The sequence below is a fragment of the Diadema antillarum genome, unplaced genomic scaffold, assembly GCF_040938485.1.
Source record: "Diadema antillarum isolate AM-2024a unplaced genomic scaffold, OU_Dant_1.0 seq00000179_RagTag, whole genome shotgun sequence".
NCBI classification, from domain to species: Eukaryota; Metazoa; Echinodermata; class Echinoidea; order Diadematoida; family Diadematidae; genus Diadema; species Diadema antillarum.
This window is the reverse complement of record NW_027271246.1, coordinates 199,371-221,714: the sequence shown is the minus strand read 5'-3', so window position 1 is coordinate 221,714 and position 22,344 is coordinate 199,371. Positions and strand designations below refer to the sequence as shown.

At 37.6% G+C, this 22,344-nt stretch overlaps 1 protein-coding gene across 1 annotated transcript in view; it reads right to left on the bottom strand.

The window, feature by feature from the left end:
* LOC139728440 (potassium voltage-gated channel subfamily KQT member 1-like) overlaps window positions 1-22,344 on the bottom strand; it is a 151,909-nt gene that overhangs the window by 22,185 nt on the left and 107,380 nt on the right. Inside the window, exon 4 of the mRNA XM_071639382.1 lies at window positions 3,416-3,494. Coding sequence (XP_071495483.1) covers window positions 3,416-3,494 — 79 coding nt within the window. The remainder of the gene's footprint in view (window positions 1-3,415; window positions 3,495-22,344) is intronic.

Here is a 22,344-nt window from a genome sequence, read left to right as displayed (position 1 = left end):
CTGTGCCAATCAGCACTCAAAAGCACGAAAAGGGTTAAATTACTTCAGAAATTTAACCCAAACGAAATCTCTGTCTGTCATGTATGTTTCAGGCCTGATTTGTCATGGTCCCTTAATTTTAAGTGCAAAGCTGCAGGTGTAGAATTCAATGATTATGTATTGTTTGATTACATTGAAGCTGCCTGTTTCAATGATGTACGTAATATTAACATACTGTCGGCAGTCATCCGAACGGTCGTATATCCTGATTTTTGGTCAAATTTTTGATTTTGAGATTTTCGGTCATTTCAATATTGGACATTCCATTACACATATTGCGATATTTTCAGTTTCTAATTTTTTTGAATTTTTGTGTAATCATTACTTTTGAAGAGCCTTGTCATTTCATTCTGTTCATTTCCCCATAGGCGTGTGTGTTAAAAAAAACCCAGCAATATGCCATCCTCTCCTATGTATATACAGTACGATGGTTCAGATGACTGCAAACACAGTATGCATGGTCAACCAAACCCTTGTATATTGGGCGCATTGACTTTGCACGTAATATTAGTGATATACGATGGTTTAGTGACCGCAAGTACTGTGTGCACGATCAACAAAACTGTTGTATATGTGATAAATGACTACGGTCTTTGCAAACTGAAAAAAAAAAACATACATGTAGCTCTCTTGCGATTTCTCACATAATTCCTAACAATACAATTTGATGAAAACATCACATGTTAGAGTGAAAATTAATGTCTGACGTATTACAAAAGTAATTGGAAATGCCAGACATAAAAGTGTAGCAATCATGACTGAACAAAGAGTAAACTTCAAACAGGTTGATCTCAAAATTCTCATGTGAAAATTGCATAATACAGGTTCAGATGACTACTGACGATATGACACTCTTTATTGAAATCAGAACCTTCAAATCTTCTACTGTGAAAAGTTGAGTGCTACACTGACATGCTCTTATGCAGGTATTAGATATTCGTAGACTTCCTACTATAGACTTGCTGATGATAATTGTTGCAAGTGAAATTTCATACATAGTACACACTGAATTTTGCAATGTACACCATGTATGTCCTACAATTCAATCGCTTTTTTTTTGTGATGCCTGGTTACCATTAACATCATCACAATTATGTTTGTGATTTCCTGCTGAAGTCCACAACCAACTGTTCTGTTTGTATGAGCTCTTTACTCAACTGTGCCAACGTGGCTCAGAACTATCTTAGGAAATTCATCTAAAGTCTTGATGCTGAATAGGAGTAAATGAAATCTTTCAAATCTGGACTGACGAACTAGAAAATCTCATAAATCTTCTCTACTCCCGATACTGTTAAATATTTCCTTCTCCAAATCCGACATCTTTTGATTATGATGCATAATGCATGAAGTGCCTGCCTCATGGGCTTCATAGCGATGCCAAGTTATACATGTCATACTCGTAACGTGCAAGCATCTTGCGTGAGTTGAATGCATTGTATGTCTTATCATCATGATTGTTTGTATCTTTTACATAGGTCCACATGATAACTTGGAATGGCTACAGTGCATCAGAGTTATCACTGTTGTGCTCCATTGATAAATATCTGTTTGAGACTAATGGCATTGATATAATTATTCTTTGTGCTGCTAAATATTTTACCAAGCCTTTAAAAATTTTTTACATTATTTAATTCAATACTAAAATATGTCAGAAATGAATATCAAGGTAATGTTATCACCACAGTTTAATTCCTAGGGCTGCCATGCTCGGGGCAAGTGAAATGCAGTACTTGTACACTTTGAATTTAACAATGTATACCATATACAGTTCAGTGGCTTGGTTGGGGTGTCTTGTTACCAACAGAATAACCCTGTTTGTAAAGTGTATTAAGTGCATGTGGGACCATCCAAGCAAAAAACAAAACAACAACAAAAAAAAAAAAAAAATGGCACTCACTTAAGAGAAAGGGAGGGACAATGAATGACTGAAATTCAATGATCTGGTGCACACCTTGGGTGGAATATATGAAAACTTTTTAACAAAAAAGTCAGATGGTAAGTTGTTTGATCATTGAAATTACAAAAAAGAGAGAAAAGAAACAAACAAAAAAATAAATTACCTTTATATTATTCATGTACTGATCAAATCATTTGAAAAGCTAATACCTACATAGTGCAGCAACTGAATGGAGGAGGGGGTATCTCACTCCTACACAAGGGAGCTTTTGCATATCACTATCTGACATCCCAGGTTGTATCTATTTATGGATTCTTGAAAATCATTTGATTATGTGAGAGTAGATACTTTCAGACAGCAGTTTTGCAAACATTGCTGGAAACGTGTTTCACTAAAATTTGTACTGCACACAATTTCATGGTGGAAAGTAAACTAAAAGAGAGAGAAAAAGAGACTTTGCGCAGAGAACTTAAGGGGACAAGTTGATCCCAACCATGCCTCACTCTGTTCCCTGTGATCACAGAAATTTGATTCCATCAAGATCTTCTTTACTCAGATATATCCCTTGTCACTTGGAAAGACACAACATACAACCTCCTGGTCTACTGCTACAAAGCATATCTATCTGGCCAAAAGTACACTGTGAATATCAACTTCATTACCATCTTTATCACTTTTAAATGTATTTTAAGGGTTTTGTGTATGGATTTAAGGAATATATGATCAGTGCATCCATTACAAACACATTTTTGTACCTTTTTCCCCTTTGGAATATACTCGGTCAGTATTGACCTTGTCACTTTTTTTATGCTTTACATTTGCATTTAAAGTTGTGATTCATGTAAATGCAATAGTTTACAATAACATTTGTACAGTAATATCTATTTACAAATTCGAATATAAATCATTACCAAATTGATTCTACAGAATGATCATGATCATAGTGTGATGTATTTCAGTCAAAATATATACACCAACTGCCATTAACATTCACATTCATACACACACACACACACACACACACACACACACACACACGCACACACACATACACACATGCATGTACACACATCACATGCAACACAAATTTGATTCAGTACAATTTAATGTCATCACTAAAGTCATGTATTTTCAACATATTGATATTATATAAGTTGTATACTGTATGTCCCCTGCGTTCTTATGTAATCTATGTTTTAAATGCACCTTGTACACATCTAGTCTACACAATAATGTACAGCATGTACTGATGTGTTCTATGTTTGCATGCAAACAAAACAAATGTCCAGATATGGACAGAAAATTGAATTGAATTGAATTGAATTGAATTGAACTTTATCTGTATAATTATCTCGATGTATACAAGTCGATACCCAAAAGAATAATGGAAAATACTGAACAATACATGATTGCTTTTGTATTATTTTGCACATTTTCTCCTTTCTGGCGCTATGAAGGAAAAGATGGTAGAAAACCTACCTGATTGCTGATGCAGCAAACACTTGCCCCTCAGACCCAAAGCACATTACGGCAGTTGATGATATCACTACAATTAGATCTGGATTTAAAAGACAAAAACAAATTCAGGAAACTGATGGATAAAATGAATTGCAAAGTAAAATATCAGAACATAAACATAAAAAGTGCTGGAGCACTCTGATATTATGAACTCTCAAACAAAACAACCTGCGAACAATTTCTGCTAGGTTTTACCTCATTAAACAGTTTTCAAAAAATTATTTATTATTATTATTACTATTTTTCTTTTTAAACTCAAGCTGACCCTTGCAACTATTAGGAGTCAGGGTTTCTCGAGGGCAATGGACAATGCTCTCTGGCAAGGCAGTGATAAAACTTTTCAAGCTGCCTGGGAGAAATGACACATCACTGTGAGAATTCACTGCGATTGCAGTACAGTATGTCCCCCCAAAAATTAAATCAAATTTTTGCATTGATAACACACCATATGATTAAACTGGCTAAATGCCACTTCAGGGTCTTAAAATGTAACATCTTAGCTCTATTTTGCAATAAACCCCATTCAATTTGGTGAAGCGGTCACGGAGAAATGTGGAATGTTGTAAAGCATGTGGTGAGTCTGATTCTTCAAAGTTTAGCACTTTGACGCTTTTGTGTGTGAAAACAACAGACAGAACTCGGAGGGAAGAGATTCTTGACATCCTCTACAAAATTCCTCTTTTCTCTTTGACTACTAAAGCAAATCAAATAGGGTTTTCTGTAAGATGCGGGCAATGAGTTATAGTTTCGTACCCTGAAATTGTGTCTGGATGGATTCACTATTTTAAAGATATCATTGCGGAGGGCCTGTTGTAATTTTTTTTGGGACATACGGTATACATGTAGTTCACATTCTGGTCATCCTTGGAAATAAACTCATTTCACACTATGTTACTATATTGCACCCTTCCATTTCATGCTTAAGCTTAAATACGTGTTTTATGGTGACCAATTTGGGTTGCATCAGGGTGACAATACAGGTCTATGGACCAAGTCAGTAGTCACCTTTTCCCATAACACAGCAGCCCAGCCTGATGTACTAAAAGATTGAGTCATCCCTCTTTTGTCTCTCTCATTTATCTGTATCTTCTGATTGGATTGTATCTTCATTTGCTAATGAGTTTGAATTATTTGCATCAAAATTTAGAAAAATAATGATATTGTGGAGGATAAATACTGACAATATGGGCACATTCATAAATAGCAGATGGACAACATAAACTGAATATAAAGGAGCCTTATACTAGAGGAGCTTGATCATCAAATAACAAGTTTGACACAAGTTTTTTCTTCTTTATTTGGAAATATAAATCCGTATCTTGATTGAATTCTAAAAAATGAATATTTGTTGGAACATGAAAGGGATATACTGCAATAATTTCATACTCCAATAAACATAATCTCTTAGCTTGCCATGAACTCATAAAACATTCTTCAATCTTCTCTTCAAATTAGTTTCAAACAAATTTGCTCCATGAGGAGACTGTAAATTACACGGTCTCTCTTCTCAACCCCTAATTCTGCCTATGTTTCTAATTTTGTTTCGCTCCCCCCTGAATCTCTCAGTTTTTCTCTCTCCTAATTGCCATCAAACAAATGGGAAGGATATGATGATCGGTTTCCATCTCCAGTGAAGCATGCACACTTCACACCAGCCGATAATCATCCTGCCGTCTACACTCAAGCAGCCAAGCACATCTGGCAGTCAACTTCAGAGCCTGAGTTTTCTCAGCCTGCACCTGCAAAGCCCAGAAGTCATCAGGCTCTGACATGAGGAAGGCGTTTCAATGGCAAAAAACTAAGACTAGAGTATCCACTGCATTCAATCTTGGTAGCTGCTGCACAAAAGTCACACCATGACTGCAGCTTGCGAATTAAGGTGGAAGCAATTTAGTGAATCTTCAGCCTCAAATGCATTAAAAGTCAGCAATATAAACAAAACAACAACTAAACAGTGATTATAAAAAGCGCCATAATCAAGCAAAAAACAAACAAGCAAAAATACTCTTGATCCATGGTAAAAAAAAAATGAGAGAGTTACACCTAGCAAGCCCATTTACTGACACTACGTAAAGGGATTCCTGGCGTACACTAGACCTGGAATTTGACTTCTGGAGCATAATGTTAATGGTTTGTTCACATTTCACTGGAAGAGAGAGACGGTAAACATTGAAGCCAAGGCATGGCTGATCACCACTAATGAGTTAATGTACATTTACATGAATAATTGTCAGTGCTTGTCCCTCATGACATGCTCTGCACTATATAGCAGCAGGCAATGAGAGCTGAAGTAGGAATGGTTATGGGCTGGACTGAAGTGAGCAGGCACTAGGATAACTAGCTGGGGTGGATGGTTTGACTCTCAATGCTAGTCAAGATGGAAATAATGGCACCCATGGGACTGGCCTGGCTGGGGATGGCTGATTTTCATGACTTTATTATGTATGTGTAATTTTCTGTATCTTCTTCCATCTTCAAACAACATGGTCTCATGATCATACTAATATCATACCTACTACGGAACATATTATGTGACATAAATTATAAGATGTTCTGCCTCAATGAAATACCACATAAAATTCTTGCATCTACCTGTCTGTGTCATTATATTCAGTTACAATTTATCAAAGTGAAATATTCACTTGAATTTTGGATTGCATCTACTCTTTTTTTTCAGGATATTGCACTCCAAGTAACTGGAGATGAACAATAATAGAAAAGCTTCACAAAACATGAATGTAAATGTGTGAATGCCTTTATTAGGAGAATTCTGTACAGAACCTTCAAAGAGAGGAATACCACAACATGGCTATCTACTGTAGATTCAAAGAAGTAATAACAAATTCTAACCAGTAGCAAGTACTGCAGTGATAGTGAGCACTCAAAGAATCTATCAACATTCCATCCAAAGTTTATTTTTTTTTCTCAATGATGGTTTTCAATGTGTACACTATGGCACATCCAACTGGGCACTGCTGTATTGATCCAACTGCTGTATTGCAGTGGGATCAGACAAGAATGTGGGAAATCTTACAAACATAAACCAGAATCAGTAAGCAGTCATTCACAAAAGAGCTTGAGATAAGGATATCATTCCATGAGATATTTCACTATTCTCCTGGAGTGCTCCAGGGCCAGTTGCTCATGACACAGATATCTTAGACCTGGGGTTTACTTGTCTTATTGAGAGAATGATGCAGATTAGATTCCATTCACAGAAGATCCATTTTTCTTGCTACTGCTCATTTGTGCAAGATTTCATCCCTGCATTAGATAGTGGTATCAAAGCAGAGTATTTTCCACAGGGTAAATAATAACGATAATGATGATGATGGTGATGATGATGATGATGATGATAATAATAATGATGATAATAATAATGAAGATAACAATTAGTTGGTACACTCTCCATAGTATAAACTATATCACAACATTTACACAAAATAGTCAAACAACAAGAATGATGAGTAAATAGCATAGAAAATATACAGAAGGACAGGTAAGGAGGTCTCCTTATACAATTTTGCCAGTGGGAATGTACTTTAAGTTCTTCTCAATATACTTGGAGCGTATTAATGACTTTAAAGCCAAAACATAGTTCTGGTACGCCTGCAAAAGTTGTCAAATTTCGCTCCCAAATATGCACGTATGCCTAGGAAATGTGCAGAATAACGCTGTAATATCAAGACATTCGATGGGTAACGACGAAAATGCGAAATATTAACCAAAAAGGTTCAGTCTCAGAACTTACCCAAACGGGGTCAGGCTAAACTCGGACTCAGGGATAACTCGGCCTCGCTTTGACGGCGGGCTGAGTTGTATTGGTTGTCGCTCTGGATTGTACAGTGTTGTACTATGGGAGCGGCCCGTATAAAATAGCGCTTCGGGTTCTGGCTACTCACAGTAATGGTCCGAGTTGTTACAACACGCGCATCAAAAAACCTCTTTGGCACGCATGCAAAAATAGTGTGCGCCTATCAAGCACCTCTAACAACAATCAAAGATGCTTGATAAGCAACAACAAAAACTTCAAAGACAGCGCATCTCAGCAACTGAGGTGATGTGCGTATAGGCTTGAGGACCGCGCGCTGTCCATTTGTTTTGTACAGGATTAGCATGCACTTTCCTGTCTGTTCAGTTAGGCCTCATTTGGTATACAGTAGAATATGGCGATCACGAACTGCGTGTAAATTGTCTGAAATCGGGTCGACTTTTCCCTGAGACCGAGTTAGTCTGGATCCTTCTGGAATAAAAGTTGGTTTTCCGACTTTTATTATTTTTCTCAAAATACTCCAAAACGACTCATCATCCCGGCAAATCGCGTCAGCCAGGTAAGTTTCTTTGTAGACTCTTTCGATATATTGCAGGCAAATATGAAATGGTGCCAGACGGGTTCTCAAACCCTTACCAAAACTATGTTTTCACTTTAAAATGCCAAATTTAAGATTTAAGGGTCAGTTACACCTTAAAATACAGTCACTAACAAAGAGATGATTGAAAGGGATATGAAAGTAAATATATGGATGTTTGATCAGTGATGAGCTGAGGGTATTAAGTGACAGTAGCTGCCTCCTGTGTGGAGGAAAGCCTGATGCCATAGCTGATGCCAGTATTGGTGCTTGCAGTATCTTCTACAGCAGGCAGCTTCACACTGGGTTGACCCCATTAAACTTCATGAACCAATTTATGACACTCTAATAGATTGGCAGTCGAAAACTCAGGGTTGTTAACTGGAAGGCTGTTAACTCCTGACAGAATTATCAGAGCCTTAAGCCATGTCTCACTACAATTTAATGGCTCTGAGCCGCCTCATCCACAAGAGTAATGCTTCTACACAGCAAATGTCTAATTGCCATCATTTTGCATGGTCACTGGATATATTATAAATGAGTGGATATAAATATACCATCTTAGTATATCTCTTGTTTACTTCTAGGATTGATCGCATTTCTTTTGTTTTAAATTGCAGGTTAGGACAAAGAGAATATATCATCAATAAAGCCAAAGATGCGATATCCATACTCACAAAATTGAAAGAAATTTGCTGGAAAATGGTTAAAGAAGTTAACTTTAACAAAGACTAGTCATATACCTTCATGTGGAGAGCCACAATGAGATGGTCAATGAGTCAGGTACTAAAAAGTGGTTAACAGAATTGACCACATTCTCTAATGAAGGTCTGTGGAACTGTCCCCACTAGCTAGTGCAGCAAGATCTCTCTGACCAAATCAGTTTGACAGAGAGAAGGAGACACTGTCATAATATGGCATCAGCTCAACCTTGTGTACCCATCCAACACGATAAGATATTTGACTCAAATTCATTTCAGTGTGCTCCTTTTGATTTCTACCTCAAGCTTTTAGTAGTTATCACACCTGTCCCAAATGTATCCTCAAAGGTTAGAGTTCCGTGGGCATGATATTCTGCGATATTGTACAAGTGTAGCTATATTAATATCCGAATTTTGCCCACTTTTCTGGAGTTATTTATTATCCTTCAGCTAAGCTGAGTATTTCCATTTAAAAATTTGTGTAAATTATGTCTTTGCTGCCCTCAGGGATTTAATTACTGATCAAACACAATGCCCTTATTAACACTTTGAATTACGCGTATGCATTCAAGGTATCTATATTAACACAAAGTTTTGCATTATGTCTAGTCAAACTATTTAAGCAGAAACTGTGTAGGCATTACCACTAATGGAACCCTTTTGATCCTTTATGAATCAAGGCTGTGGTATATTTGATTGTAAACTCACTACTGCCGATGGATGCAAATGGCCCTTCGGTTGGACAATTAAGGTAATTGTCCGAGTAATGGGAGGGATGTGTAGCAGCAGAACAGATTAGGATTGGAACAAGAGCTTGGATAAAGGGCAGGGAGAAACATCCATGGTTGAGAAATCTAAACTTGGACATGGCCGTTGCCCATGGCTGGACAATCTCTCATTAGTCTGAAAGTCATACCAGAGTGGCTTCTTTGTAAATAGATCATTGACAAGTATCAAGGACTAAGGAAGGAGAACAAAAAGTGACATGGTAAAATGGTTATAAATATCACAGAACACAAAACATGCACATTAATGAACTCTGTTCTAAATATCAACAATCCTCCTCAGAGGTGAGATTCTATACACTGCACCTGTGACTTTAAAACTAGAAAAAAGATAAAGGAAGAGGGGTTTATGATAACACCATGTCACATATGTGTAAGTAGTCACTGGAAGGATTGTTGTATGGCAAAAGAAGAACCTAGAAAGAAGAGAGGGAGGAATAGAAGCGACACAGGGAGAGAGAGTGTGTGTAAGGAATGCAGATAGTGACAGTCAATGGGCAGCAGTGAGCTGGATGTTGAAGTTACACTGAGGGAGATAGAAGGCCTGTAAGAGACAAGGACGGTTGTGGGGAGGAACAGAATGAGAGTCACATAAAGGGCTTTAGGAGTTGGTGGGAGAATCAAGGAAGATGAGCCAGAAAGGAGAATTAAAGGTTGGAAAATCATGGAAATAAGAGAGTAAAAGTAATGAGAATGTGAATTTCCAAACAGTGCATCACAAAACAAAATTATTCCATAATAAAGTCACCATAGCCTAATGAAGATGACTTGGGTGTTAGACCATTGTCCTGAATTAAAAGAGATTGGAAACTAAGTCATCAATATACTACATGAAGTTTAACACATAGGCCTTTAGATTACATCATAACTTACATGTACCAGGTACACACCTTATTTCTCCAATAACAAGCTTAGACTATAACTGTACCTACATGAATCTAATGAGGAAAATATTCATCAGTTTTGTGGGCATTTTTTTTTGTACAAGGTTGTAATAGAAATTGATAATGCACAACTGTACACAATGTCACATTCTACCAAATGGTGCTTAGCACTTGTACAGACTATTGTAGTCATACAAAAGTCTTCACAGAAACTCCAATTCTCCCTATCACATATATACATTGTAGCTCTCCGAATCTGAACACGTGTGTGCTCTATTTTTTTCACCATTTATTCCTGGGATATAAACTTCTGGATATGAACACCCGATGTGTAAATGTACGCTTTTATGCACATGGAACACGGAAGGAGTTAGTATTCACAGATTGTATCAAATTCTGTATTGAATAATAGAGTTATTTTCTAATCTGTAACTTTACATTTGATGAATGGGATTCTTCTGCGAAGCGGTCCAATGCTGGGCTGATGATGAAAAACAATGAAATTATGAAAAATATTCATAGATGGAGGACGTGACGTGGGTAAACCACAAAATCGGGAGTCACTTGATATCGGCTATATGCGATAGGGAGAATTCCCTGAATGCAAGATATAGTGGATGTAAGAAAAAAATATTCATACATTGATAGCCCCAATATTGTATGAAAAAAACAGTTAAGGCCTGTGTGTGCTTACTTTACATGCATCATGTACAAAATGTATTTCATGGAAACTATGAAAATAAATTAGGCTTGTTTGGAAAATTCATACCCATTCAACCAAAATGCCTACCCAACCCAAAATACATATAAGCCTGTGTGTCAACTAAGTAGAGTAGCCTATATAAAGTGGTACGGAATTATGCAGAGACTACTGTACAATATGGTTCTTTTGAGTGCTTAACTACCCTCCTGAGTGAGGATTTTGACATACAGCTGACGGCCTACATCATCATTTTCATTTACCTTGTTGACTTAATGCTGTAACAAGAGGCATCTTATCTGCATTTTACCTTTATGTATTACACTTTTATGCATGTAATTCCGATAATTGGTAAGCATCTTTGAATTTGTGTGGTTTCATGTTGTCATAAATTCACAGAAATTTCTTCCTTTACTAAGATGTATTTATACAATGTTTCAATTTTGTATATAAACAATTGATCAGAACATATCTCAATCATTGTCTTGTCACATCAAGAGATACAAATAACATCCTTGAAATGTGCTACAACTCTTATCACCCTGTTATTGAGAAGTGACATGCTCATTCATCCTTGTCCAAACTGAACTGTGTCTGTCTATATATTACCTTTTTGCAGAGGTTGGCCCACTTCATGTTTGGTACTTGAATACATCAAGTAAACTTTGAGTCATCAGATGTCATCAGGGTTATATCATACATGGTATGAATTCATCCTCCTAGAGGAGGAGACCTTGACATATATCAGAGATGACAACAGGTCTACGCCCTCTCCCACTCATCAGTAATCACATGGAGACCAGTGGTACCTACAGTATAACAGTGGGTGTGTGACACTTCTGACTAAATTGATGTGAAGTAGAGAGAGAGAAAACATACTGCTTTGTCATCATCAATCCCACCATGATAAATGCCACTGAATGGTAAAACAAAAAATAAGATTACAAGACATTGATGCATGCTTCCAGAAGAGATCGGCAAAGGTCAGGTTTGGTTTGAGAGCTTTCAGTGTGCTTTATTTGCTTGGTTAGAGAATGTTCATTTTTTAAAATTTTGTTATTATTATTCATTTATTTTTGAGGATGGAGGTTTGCTTGCCAGGCTACATTCAATCAGTGTTACTTTGTTACCTGGTCCTTGATCCCCCTTTCCAGATCCTCATTTTCAACCTGATTCTTTTTTAATACATATAAACAAACATTTTGCCTAAGTAAAGTTATTTCTCCCTGTCAGTACGTTCAATTCTGTTTCTAAAACCTCAATTGCAAAATTACTTTCTAAACAGAATAAAAAAGAATGCTCTGTCACTGATAAGATGTTAATGAAAAATATATTCATATATACATGGTTTCAAGGGACAAACCGATCTGAACCATAGTGTCCTATTCAAATATTTGATGTCTTAATATCTTAAAGTGTAGGATGTACAATGTACGATGGTAGACAATGTGGGCATGAAAGGTTCATCTTCACATGTGAACCTGCATCCTGTGATGTGTAGCATATTAGTTGGTGTAATATGATCAGTAAACTATATGCATTAAGAAACACCACCCATATGGGCAAGTACTTGTTATGTGTGCATGCATACACTTTTATCCAAACCATGCATAATCTACTTACAACTATTGTAGATCACTTGCAAACATGATATTGCATATCTATCTCTCGTAAATCACATGTGTCTCTCCTTGCATACACAAAGTCTGATGGTGAATAGGTATTCATGAAATGATGTAACATATCTGTGTAGGCCTACACCACAACCAATAATCTCCTTGGGCTGAAAATCAAATTCATCTTTCATCTTTTATTCATCTTTTTTTCGAATATTCAGTGTGGTACACAATGTGAGTTATACTTTTCTCAACATGGCATGAACTTCTCACAAGTACAGAATCAAGATCTTGTTCTTGATGTGTTTATTGCTACAGTACAGACAGACAGACATATTATGTATCAGACAAAAAGAGAAACCTACAGAAATGACTGCCTTCATCCAATTACATTTTATTGTTGCTCCTCACTGCTCTCCGCTCTCTATCTCCTTCCATTCTTCTATCATGTTTTTTTTTTTTCTCTCTAAACTTTTGTTGAAATGTACTGAACTGGAATAACATATCTACGATGTTATGCAACATTCTGCCTGAATCACAATCAGGCAGTATTGGATAATTACTCAATTTCCTGCGATTGATGTTGCACAGGTTACTGCCTAATTCCCAGCCGATTCCCAAGCCTGATTCCTTGGAACTGACATGTCTGTATGTCAAGTGCTTTCATCTAAGACTTGCTCTGCTGTGATAAGATCCATGCTCACCCTCATTCCTCCCTCTTGAGACTGTGTGTTCAGGAATCATAAACAAATCTAGGGGCCAGAGATTTACTGGACAAATTTTATCTCGGTTGTCCATTAGAAGAGATAAATAATCACCGATGTGGAATTACTCCACAGAGAAAAGCGTGTTTACATAATCTGCACACACTGTATCATGGCTGTTCATAATGTGCCGCCATGCCTGGGGGTTTCCCACCAATGCCCTTCCCCTTTTTCTGGCCAATATTACCAGGACTACTTGAACCAAAAGCCAAAGTAAAGATCACATTTCTATTTGTGAGTGTGTGTGTGTGTGTGTGTGTGTCAGCTAATTTTGATCATATCAAAGCATGGTCAAAGCCATTTTAGAGCACATCACTGTAAAATTGTCTGAAAAGAGCCCCCTGTTTGTTTCAGTAGTATGTTGCTAATTGATATAAAAATTACTTTGAAAGAAACTTTTCTTGTTAAAGCCACAGAAAATATATGAAAGCAAATATTAACTTTGCACATCCTGATATATAAAGAGTTCATGAACTAAACACAGTCAGTAAGACACACCAGAACTCACATTGTATGTCACCAAGATGTGCATTTCAAATGACTAAAAAGACAGCCAATCGTACTTTGTTATTACAGAAAAGTTCATCATTATCTCTATATTTGTTATTTATTTTGTCTTGACCTGTGAATAAATCAAATCAGGATTGAGTCCTAGGTCAAAAAAAAAATCAAAGTTGCATAATAATGATGGAAGCTTTGAGTAGTTAACAGAAAGTACCATAATCATCATCATGCTGGTTTATGTAAGAGCGCCATGGGCATCATTCTAGATGGACTTCAGCGCATACAAGAGGCCACTATTATTATTATTATTATTATTACAAATACACAAATAAGCTCTTCATCATGTAAGTATAATTTGTCATTCATGTTCATGAAGTTTTTAACAAAGCTGTCTTTTAGACAGACATCTTTTGCTTTGAAGCATGGTGTCCTTAAAGGACAAGTCCACCTTCATATACATGTGGATTAAGTGAATGCAGCAATATTAGTAGAACACATCAGTGAAAGTTTGGGGAAAATCAGACAAACACATGTGACATCCCAAGCTGTATTAATCTTCTCATCCAGTGGTGACTGAGCAGATACTTTAAAAATTCATAACTTTTGAACGGATTGTCAGATTTTCCCCAAACTTTCACTGATGTGTTCTACAAATAGAGCTGTATTCACTCAATCCACATGTCTATGATGGTGGACTTGTCCTTTAAAAATGCCAACATTGCCTGGAGACACTAAACATGACTAAACTGGTGAATGTTGCTGGGATGGTGTGCTGCAATAATGTGTAGCTACAGGCATCTTGTCCAGATCCAAGCAAACAGACAACCTTAGCATTCTCTTTCTGAATAAGATCTGTTCATGTATATACCTTTAGAGAAAAGTACATGAAATGTCCTATGCATGTTATGAATTTCCACTTTAAAAAGTTTCCATTGTCTTCTTAAAGGTAAAACATAGTTCTGGTACGCATGCAGAACCGTCAAATCTTGCTACAAAATGTACATGTATGCCTAAGAAATGTGTGGAATAATGCTGTCATAACAAGATACTTGTTGGGTAATGACGAAAATGTGAAATATTAACCAAAAAGGTTCGCCGGAGTTGCAATCTCAGAACTAACCCGATCAGGGGCAGGCCCACTTGGACTCGGGGGCAACTCACTTTGACGGCGGGGCCGAGTTGTCCCTCTGGATTGTACAGTGTTGTACCATGGGAGCACTTTGCATTCTGGCTGGTTGCAGTTAGGGGCCGAATTGATACAACGTGCACGTGCACGTGCACAAAAAATCAAAGAACCTCTTTGGAGCGACATATAAAATGAATATGCGCCTCTGTATAAAATATGGCGATCACAAACTGCATGTAAATTGTCTGAAAGTGGGCCGAGTTGTCCCTGAGACTGAGTTAGCCTGGATCCTTCTGGAATAAAAGTTGGTATACCAATTTTTATTATTCTACACTTTTGATCTCGAAAAGCTCCAAAATAACTCATCATCCCGGCAAATTGTGTCAGCCAGGTAGGTTTCTTGGTAAACTCTTTTGATATATTGCAAGCAAATATGAAAAGGTTCAGGATGGGTTCTCAATCCCTTACCAGAACTATGTTTTCACTTTAAACTGTATATCCTACAGAAAAAGCATGATCTGTCACATATTTTCAGGATCTATGTGCAAACCACCCAACGTGAAGCCCAGTATGTGGCTATTATTCTAAACCATGCAATGTTATTAAACCCACATTCACAGCAACAGGTATACATGCGCTATGGTACATGGACACAAAATGGCAAAAAAGGACATAAATTGATTTGAAATGAAGAAGGACACACCATATTCTCAGTTTGGGCAAATGCATCCCGAGAACAAATCTTCGTTCATTTGATCCACAAAACAACCTCTTTTCAGAGTTCACAGTACATAACAAGTCACAATACCTATGACTGTGCCAATTTTATAGAGAGGCTATGTTTCTGTTACACCATTCAAGTTAACAACATACACATTAACAAATATTGGCAATGAACATTTTTTTTTCCCGCATTCATCCCTCCTTCTCATGTTGTCTGCCACACACACACACACACAAACATGAACACCAGTCCACAAGTACACAAATTACACATACAGATCATGCACAAAGAGTGTGGGCTGCACATGGGGAAGGTGACTCTGCAAGGGTGGTAAGTCAGGTGCATGAGTAGAAGTTAACAATGCTTGATATCAGCGCCGGCACTATGTCCTAACAAGGAGGCTCTCGTCTCGCACCTCCTTGGTCCTACTGCGTATCGGCAAATGTTTAGACTGTGCAATCTGCAGAATCTATTTGGGATTGGTTACAAAATAACCCTTCTGGTAAAGAAATGAAATCCCTGTTAATATTTCTAGGGATTTACTTATCATTTTAGATATTAATGACAATTAATGGAAGTGTTTCAGCCAAAATTTGTCCAAATAAACTTATGTTTCCACTTAAGAGATGGAAATAATGGACAAAAAATTTGTTATGTCAAATTTTGTTGCACTTAAAATATCATAGAAAAGACATAGGTGTCTCACAAATACAGTGATGAACTCTTGATGCATTGCGAAGTATTCATAACCCTAGCACCCACTGACCATTATCTGGTGTATGTCTCTTCACACAGCCAGACAAGTCTATGCAAACACTATGTAAAAACAAAAAAAAAATAATGTGGTGAGTGCATCAGATAGGGTGACAAAAAAAAACCAATTTGTTTTCTGCTGGCAAGATAGTATAAATCCAAAATACAACAGAACATGCCTCTGCATGAATTTAAACTATCAATCCCAAGAGTCAGTGGGGTTCCAAGGGAGGTTGAAATTGCAAATATGAAAACACACTCAGGTGTACAGACACCAATACTAGTATGGACAAAGATTTTTTGCCTTTTTATGAATGTTTATCATTACATCAGAAGTACATGTATTCCTACCATTAACAGAAAAAAACCCCCAAACTTCTGAACCATGTGAGTCTATCATATCAGGCGAGAAACATCAACTGAGGATAATCTAATTTGGGGATGCATTTCCATCCTTCCAAATACAATTCCTTGCTCAAATATAATGCACACGCACCCTTTAATGACACCACATGAATTTGATTCTTTTTCCTCTGGCATACGGAGAAACACTACTGAGTAACCCAACCAACAGGTCCTCTGTTAAAATTGAGAAGTATTTCTCATACTGACTGAAAGGTTGTCTCTAAAATCTTCCAATGACAAAATCTGTAGCAGTGAGTCATGGTGAAATATAACAGAAAAGTAGCTCTATGAAGTAAAAGAGAATGTGAATGAAAAAAGATGAGAACTAACTCTCCTAATAAATTTCATATTCTTCCTAAACATCTCAAGAGGTAGTGAGCCAGGGCATCTGAGAACATCTCTAAATGTAATATGATGGTCTCACAGCTCTACCTAAACTGGGTTGTGCTGAACTCTCTTATTTTAGTGTACTTAGCATAATAAGCCAAATCAGTGAAAAAGAATGACATAAAATGTAGATTACTATCTTGATGATAGCAACATGACTGTCATGAATTGTAGTTGATGCGTGAAATTCTTTCACTAAATGTATCTCAAGAGGACATACTTTCTTATGAATGTAGAGGGACTACATATCCTGGCAGACATTCAAAAACACATGTAGTCTTCTGCTGCTGATATTAGTGTGCTGTTCAGGGCAACTGAGAAGTACTTTATTTCAATCACCTCCTTCCTCTGGACAATCAGAAAGTGAAATGACTTGGATATTAAACACTGACACTGAATCTCTGTAGTTTTGCTACTAAATGTATGTCTCTGTGAGGAATCAATTTTAATTGTAGAATCAACTGTATTACCAGCAATCCTGATTTATTGTATAGGCAATACATTTTGACTTTTTTTTATCCTTGCAAATTTTGGGAGTCAGGTGCAATTTGCTCATTTAACAGCACACAAAAATATGAACTCTAATCTCACCATAAATGTGACATCCACACATACATTTCCCCCTTAATAACTATACTCAGCGATCATGAAGTTAATCACTTGTGAATTTGTCCATAAGTCTTGATTTGTGAAATATTATACAGTACATTGGATCATGGGATTTGAAGGTCTAAAATGAGTATAAAGCAGAAGAAGTCCTCAACAGCAAAAACTCAGGCACAATTGTAGCACACATAGAAATGGGCTCACTGATCACTGCATGGTAGCTTAGGAGGTAGAAATTTTACAAAATTCAGTTAATGGTAACAATGTAACTTCTTAATGACAAGCCACACCAATTTGAGTGCTGGTAATTGACTGGTACATTTCCTCCAACATTATTCATGACCTTTGACCTCAAGGACTGACATTTCACTTATGATGTTATCGAATTATACTACGGGTTTATGCCACGTTTAAGTGCGTGCATGTGTGTCACACACAAACACACTGGCATATGGCTTCTGACCATCTGGGCATTGAGAATATAGGGTTTCTGGGACAAACACTGAACTAGGGCTTTCTATAGCTCAGTCCGTAGAGCACTGGGCTAGCAATCCAGAGGTCTCTGGTTGGAATCACGATGGAATCCCAAAGTCTTTGCTCATTTTTCCACTAAACACCATCTTGTATGCTTCTTCATTTTTTCTCCCATTATTTACCACTGCACTGTACTTGCTTGAAGGAAATACAGTCCTCTGTGTTTAATCCTTTCTTATGTATACAACAAATGAGATTCTAATTAGACAGTTTAGCTGGAAATGCATCTAAAACAAGGTTCAGTAACCTTTGGCCTTGATGACTTTGCCCAAAGTGCATTCAGCAAAGCTAATACTCGTGTAATTACACTTGAGGCAAATATGAAGAAAAAAATCCATCCAAGGGTTTTTTTTCCCCTCTCCCCCTAAATCACTAACACCGCACACGGGTCAAGCTCTCAAACAACCAGAAAACAATACTTCAGGCATCTTTTGATTGCAGGGGTACAACAGTCCTTCTAGCTGGAAAAGATATCACATACTTTTGAATTAGTGAATATCAACAAAAAAACCTCTGTCATTTCACACGCCAAACAGTTCAGTATTCTGAATTTATCCCATTAATTAACTACATTGGCACAAAACAACATCCTCAACTGACATAGGGTATACTCCAGGGGGGCTTGTCGAGATGCATTCTACCTGTTCCATCCGCAACAATGGAAGAGACCTTTTCGGGGCTTCATACTCCAAATATTTCTTTTGTTGTTGTTGTGAAAATGCAATCTTGACAGATTTATCTTAAATGCAGTCAAGCCCTAGTCAGTACTCTTACATAAGGGAGTCACTGATTTGAGAAGAGCACACACATCTCCAGCGGGGACAAGCTGAGCAAACGTCCCATTCCAAACAGTCTCACATTGCAACCATGGTGAGTGCAATGACATCACCATAAAGGAGAGTGCTAAATTCCCATTTCCCTCACCCCCAAAACTCAATCGTGCCAAATTCCCATTTCCTCCACCTCCAAAACCCAGTCATGCATCCCTTCAAGATGGTTTCTTGCTATAAGCCAACCACAGTACCAACTCTGCTGACATTTTCATGTCTGAAGTCGACTGTCCCTCTAAGCCTTTGTGTCTCTGGGGCCAAACCACACTCACATCACACATTCTGCCTCTGGGCAAAATGTTATTCACGTTTGATACCTCATCACATTCCTCCTCAAAATACTACCACAAATGTGCTGTGAAATAAACTGATCATACAGTGTACAGTCCCAGCATGCTTGCACAGCGGAAAAGACACAGGAGGCAAATGCTGTGTGATGTTTAAGCACTGCAATTCAATCCCAAGCCTGAATGTCTGATCAATTTTTTGTCTGATAGAAGTAGCAATGTAGAGAGATCATCTTTATGAACCATTACAATAAAATCAGCCTAAAGTTGGAAGTGGCCAAAAAACACAGATACTAACATAATATTATTTCCCCATTTCCATACTTTAATTTGATTCATACTACACATTCATACAAATACTCCTGTGCAGAGATATCAAGGTTTTAAGGAGAGCATGTAGAGCAGTCCTAGAAATCAGTTTTTCAAAAAAACAAAACACTTTCTAAGTTTCCATGCCTTTATGTGCACGATCAAGGACAAGTAGAAAGAATTTCATCATGGACAACAAGCAACAAGGGGGTCTTCCCACGAGACCAACACCCTCGAGTCATACAGCAGACTGACACTCACGAGTCTTATAAGCTGTGCTTACACCATGCTCCCGGCAACCACGGCCGCCCCATTTCAGGGCACCGTGGACAAAACGGGATGGACTTAAAATGATGCATTGAGATGGGATAGGCAAACGTGACAGGCCGTGATTGCCGTGGATGCCGTGTCAGATTTTTAGACTGTCAAAAAATTTGCCATCATGGCAGTCCCGCCGCTAATGAGGAATTTTGTATGCCGTAATACAATGGGGTGAACGCAACAAAACGGGGCGGCAAGTAATAGGCTGTAACAAGACTTGGAGGCTGTCCGTAGTGGGACGCGACTGAAAATATTGGTAGTCTAGCCAGACTGAACGTTGTGAGAACACTGTCTGATAGCTATATGTTCACTGTGGTGAGGACTGGAACAAACAAGACTAGAATGCCAAGGGGGAAAAAAACAGAAGAATGTCTCATCTACCCACGGCGTACTGTGTTTTGGGCAAAATGAGGCTACCATGGCCGCCAGGAACACGGTGTAAACGCAGCTATACAGCCCAGGGTTTGACACTAGGCAAAGCAGGCCCATGAGTTTGACACTAGGCAAAACAAGGCCCAGGCCATGACTTTTAGATTAAGCAAGAAAGTCCTTGGAGTTCAACAATAGGTAAAAACCCCTCGCAAGTTTGAAATTGCATCACAGGGCTTAACATATTGGTCTAATGGGCCTTGTTTGCTTAATGTTGAGCTCATGGTCCTTGTTTGCCTAGTGTCAAACTCACGGGCCTTATTTGCTTAGTGTTGAACTCATGGGCTATGTGACTTGTGGGCTGTATAATTCATGGGCTGTATGACTCACGGGCTGTATGACTTGCGGGCTGTATGATTCATGGGTGTCAGACTCGTGACATGCACCCATAGCCAAGTTCACCCTCAGCAACCTCCAGTGTTAATCTATCTAGGCATAAAGCCAGGTGTCTGTGTCAAAAAATGACCACTCAATGACCATGTTGCATAGAGGTCAGAAAAGGAGAGCACTCTGGCCTGTGCATGTGTATTTCAGGTACGCGTTGATTGCAGTCACAAACACGTGTTATTCTCTCGGGTACTGTCGCAACGATTGATCAGTCGTAATACATGAAGCATCACACAGCAGGCAGTAGGATGTGTTAGTTTTGCAAAACTTGTAGGATGTTATTAATTTTCTTTGCTTTCTCTGTAGCTATTACAATTATGTCTATTTCATCTCTCTCTCTATCTATCTACATATATACATATATATATATATATATATATATATATATATATATATATATATATATATATAGATATAGATATTGATATAATATGTTTTATCTGCTTTGCATCTAGTGTCATTTCTCTCTGTTTAAAAAAGAACAATGAGGTATCATATTCATGGACCTACTTCCTTCAGTGTTCCTTCAGACATTCCTTCAGTATCATACACTCTGCATCTTCATCTACCATTTTCCATCTTGTGATTGAGATCAATGTGTCCATTTTCTACTTACTTTGGTATCTTAAGAAGGCAATGATTCCCACAAGGGAAGAAATTACTGTAAAAAAAATGTTTGTCCTGTGGGAAAAAAATACAAACCAAATACTTTGAATGTATTTTATGTTTGATATTCTCCAGTTATGTCTTCCCCCACCCAAATCAGGCATATTAGACACCTGTATGTGTGTAATGGGCCTTGCTGTTTGTATATGGGCATTTCCAAGGTAAAAGGGTGCATTTCAGGGATGTCAGGATATTTTCTGTTTTCATTGTGCATTACCCCAAATACAATATGATATTTGAGAACACTTTAATGAGAGATAAATTTGCACCAAAAATGCTGCAATATATTAGAATTTATGCCAAAATGATTTTGTGCGTGTGTGTGTGTGCGTGTGTGTGTGTGTGTGTGTGTGAATTTATACTGTTCGTTATGCTGGACTGACATCTATGTATTAACACATACAGGTCAAATAACAAATGATCATTGGAAATTTGTTGTTTTGTATCGGAATGGCAGTATATTGACCAGAAAAGATAATAAAAGCCCTTAAATTCTATTGAACACTGTGTTTTATACAATTTCTAGACACAGGGGTGAACGTACTTTACGTGGACCGACAAAAATGTCACGTATTTGTAAGTCCATGTAATGTACATGTACATTCACCCCAAAATTTCAGGGCAAATTTATCTCTCATTAAAGTGTTCCCAAAGATCATGTTGCAGGGAGGGATAATGCGCATTGGAAACAGAAATTAAAGCAACATCCTTGAAATGCAGCCTTTTACCTTGGAAATACCCATTTGCTCTCAGGGCACAACTGGCATGATTATGCAAGCATCTGGTCTCTCTTGTTCAATTGTAAAAGTCTGGTGGCTGGCTA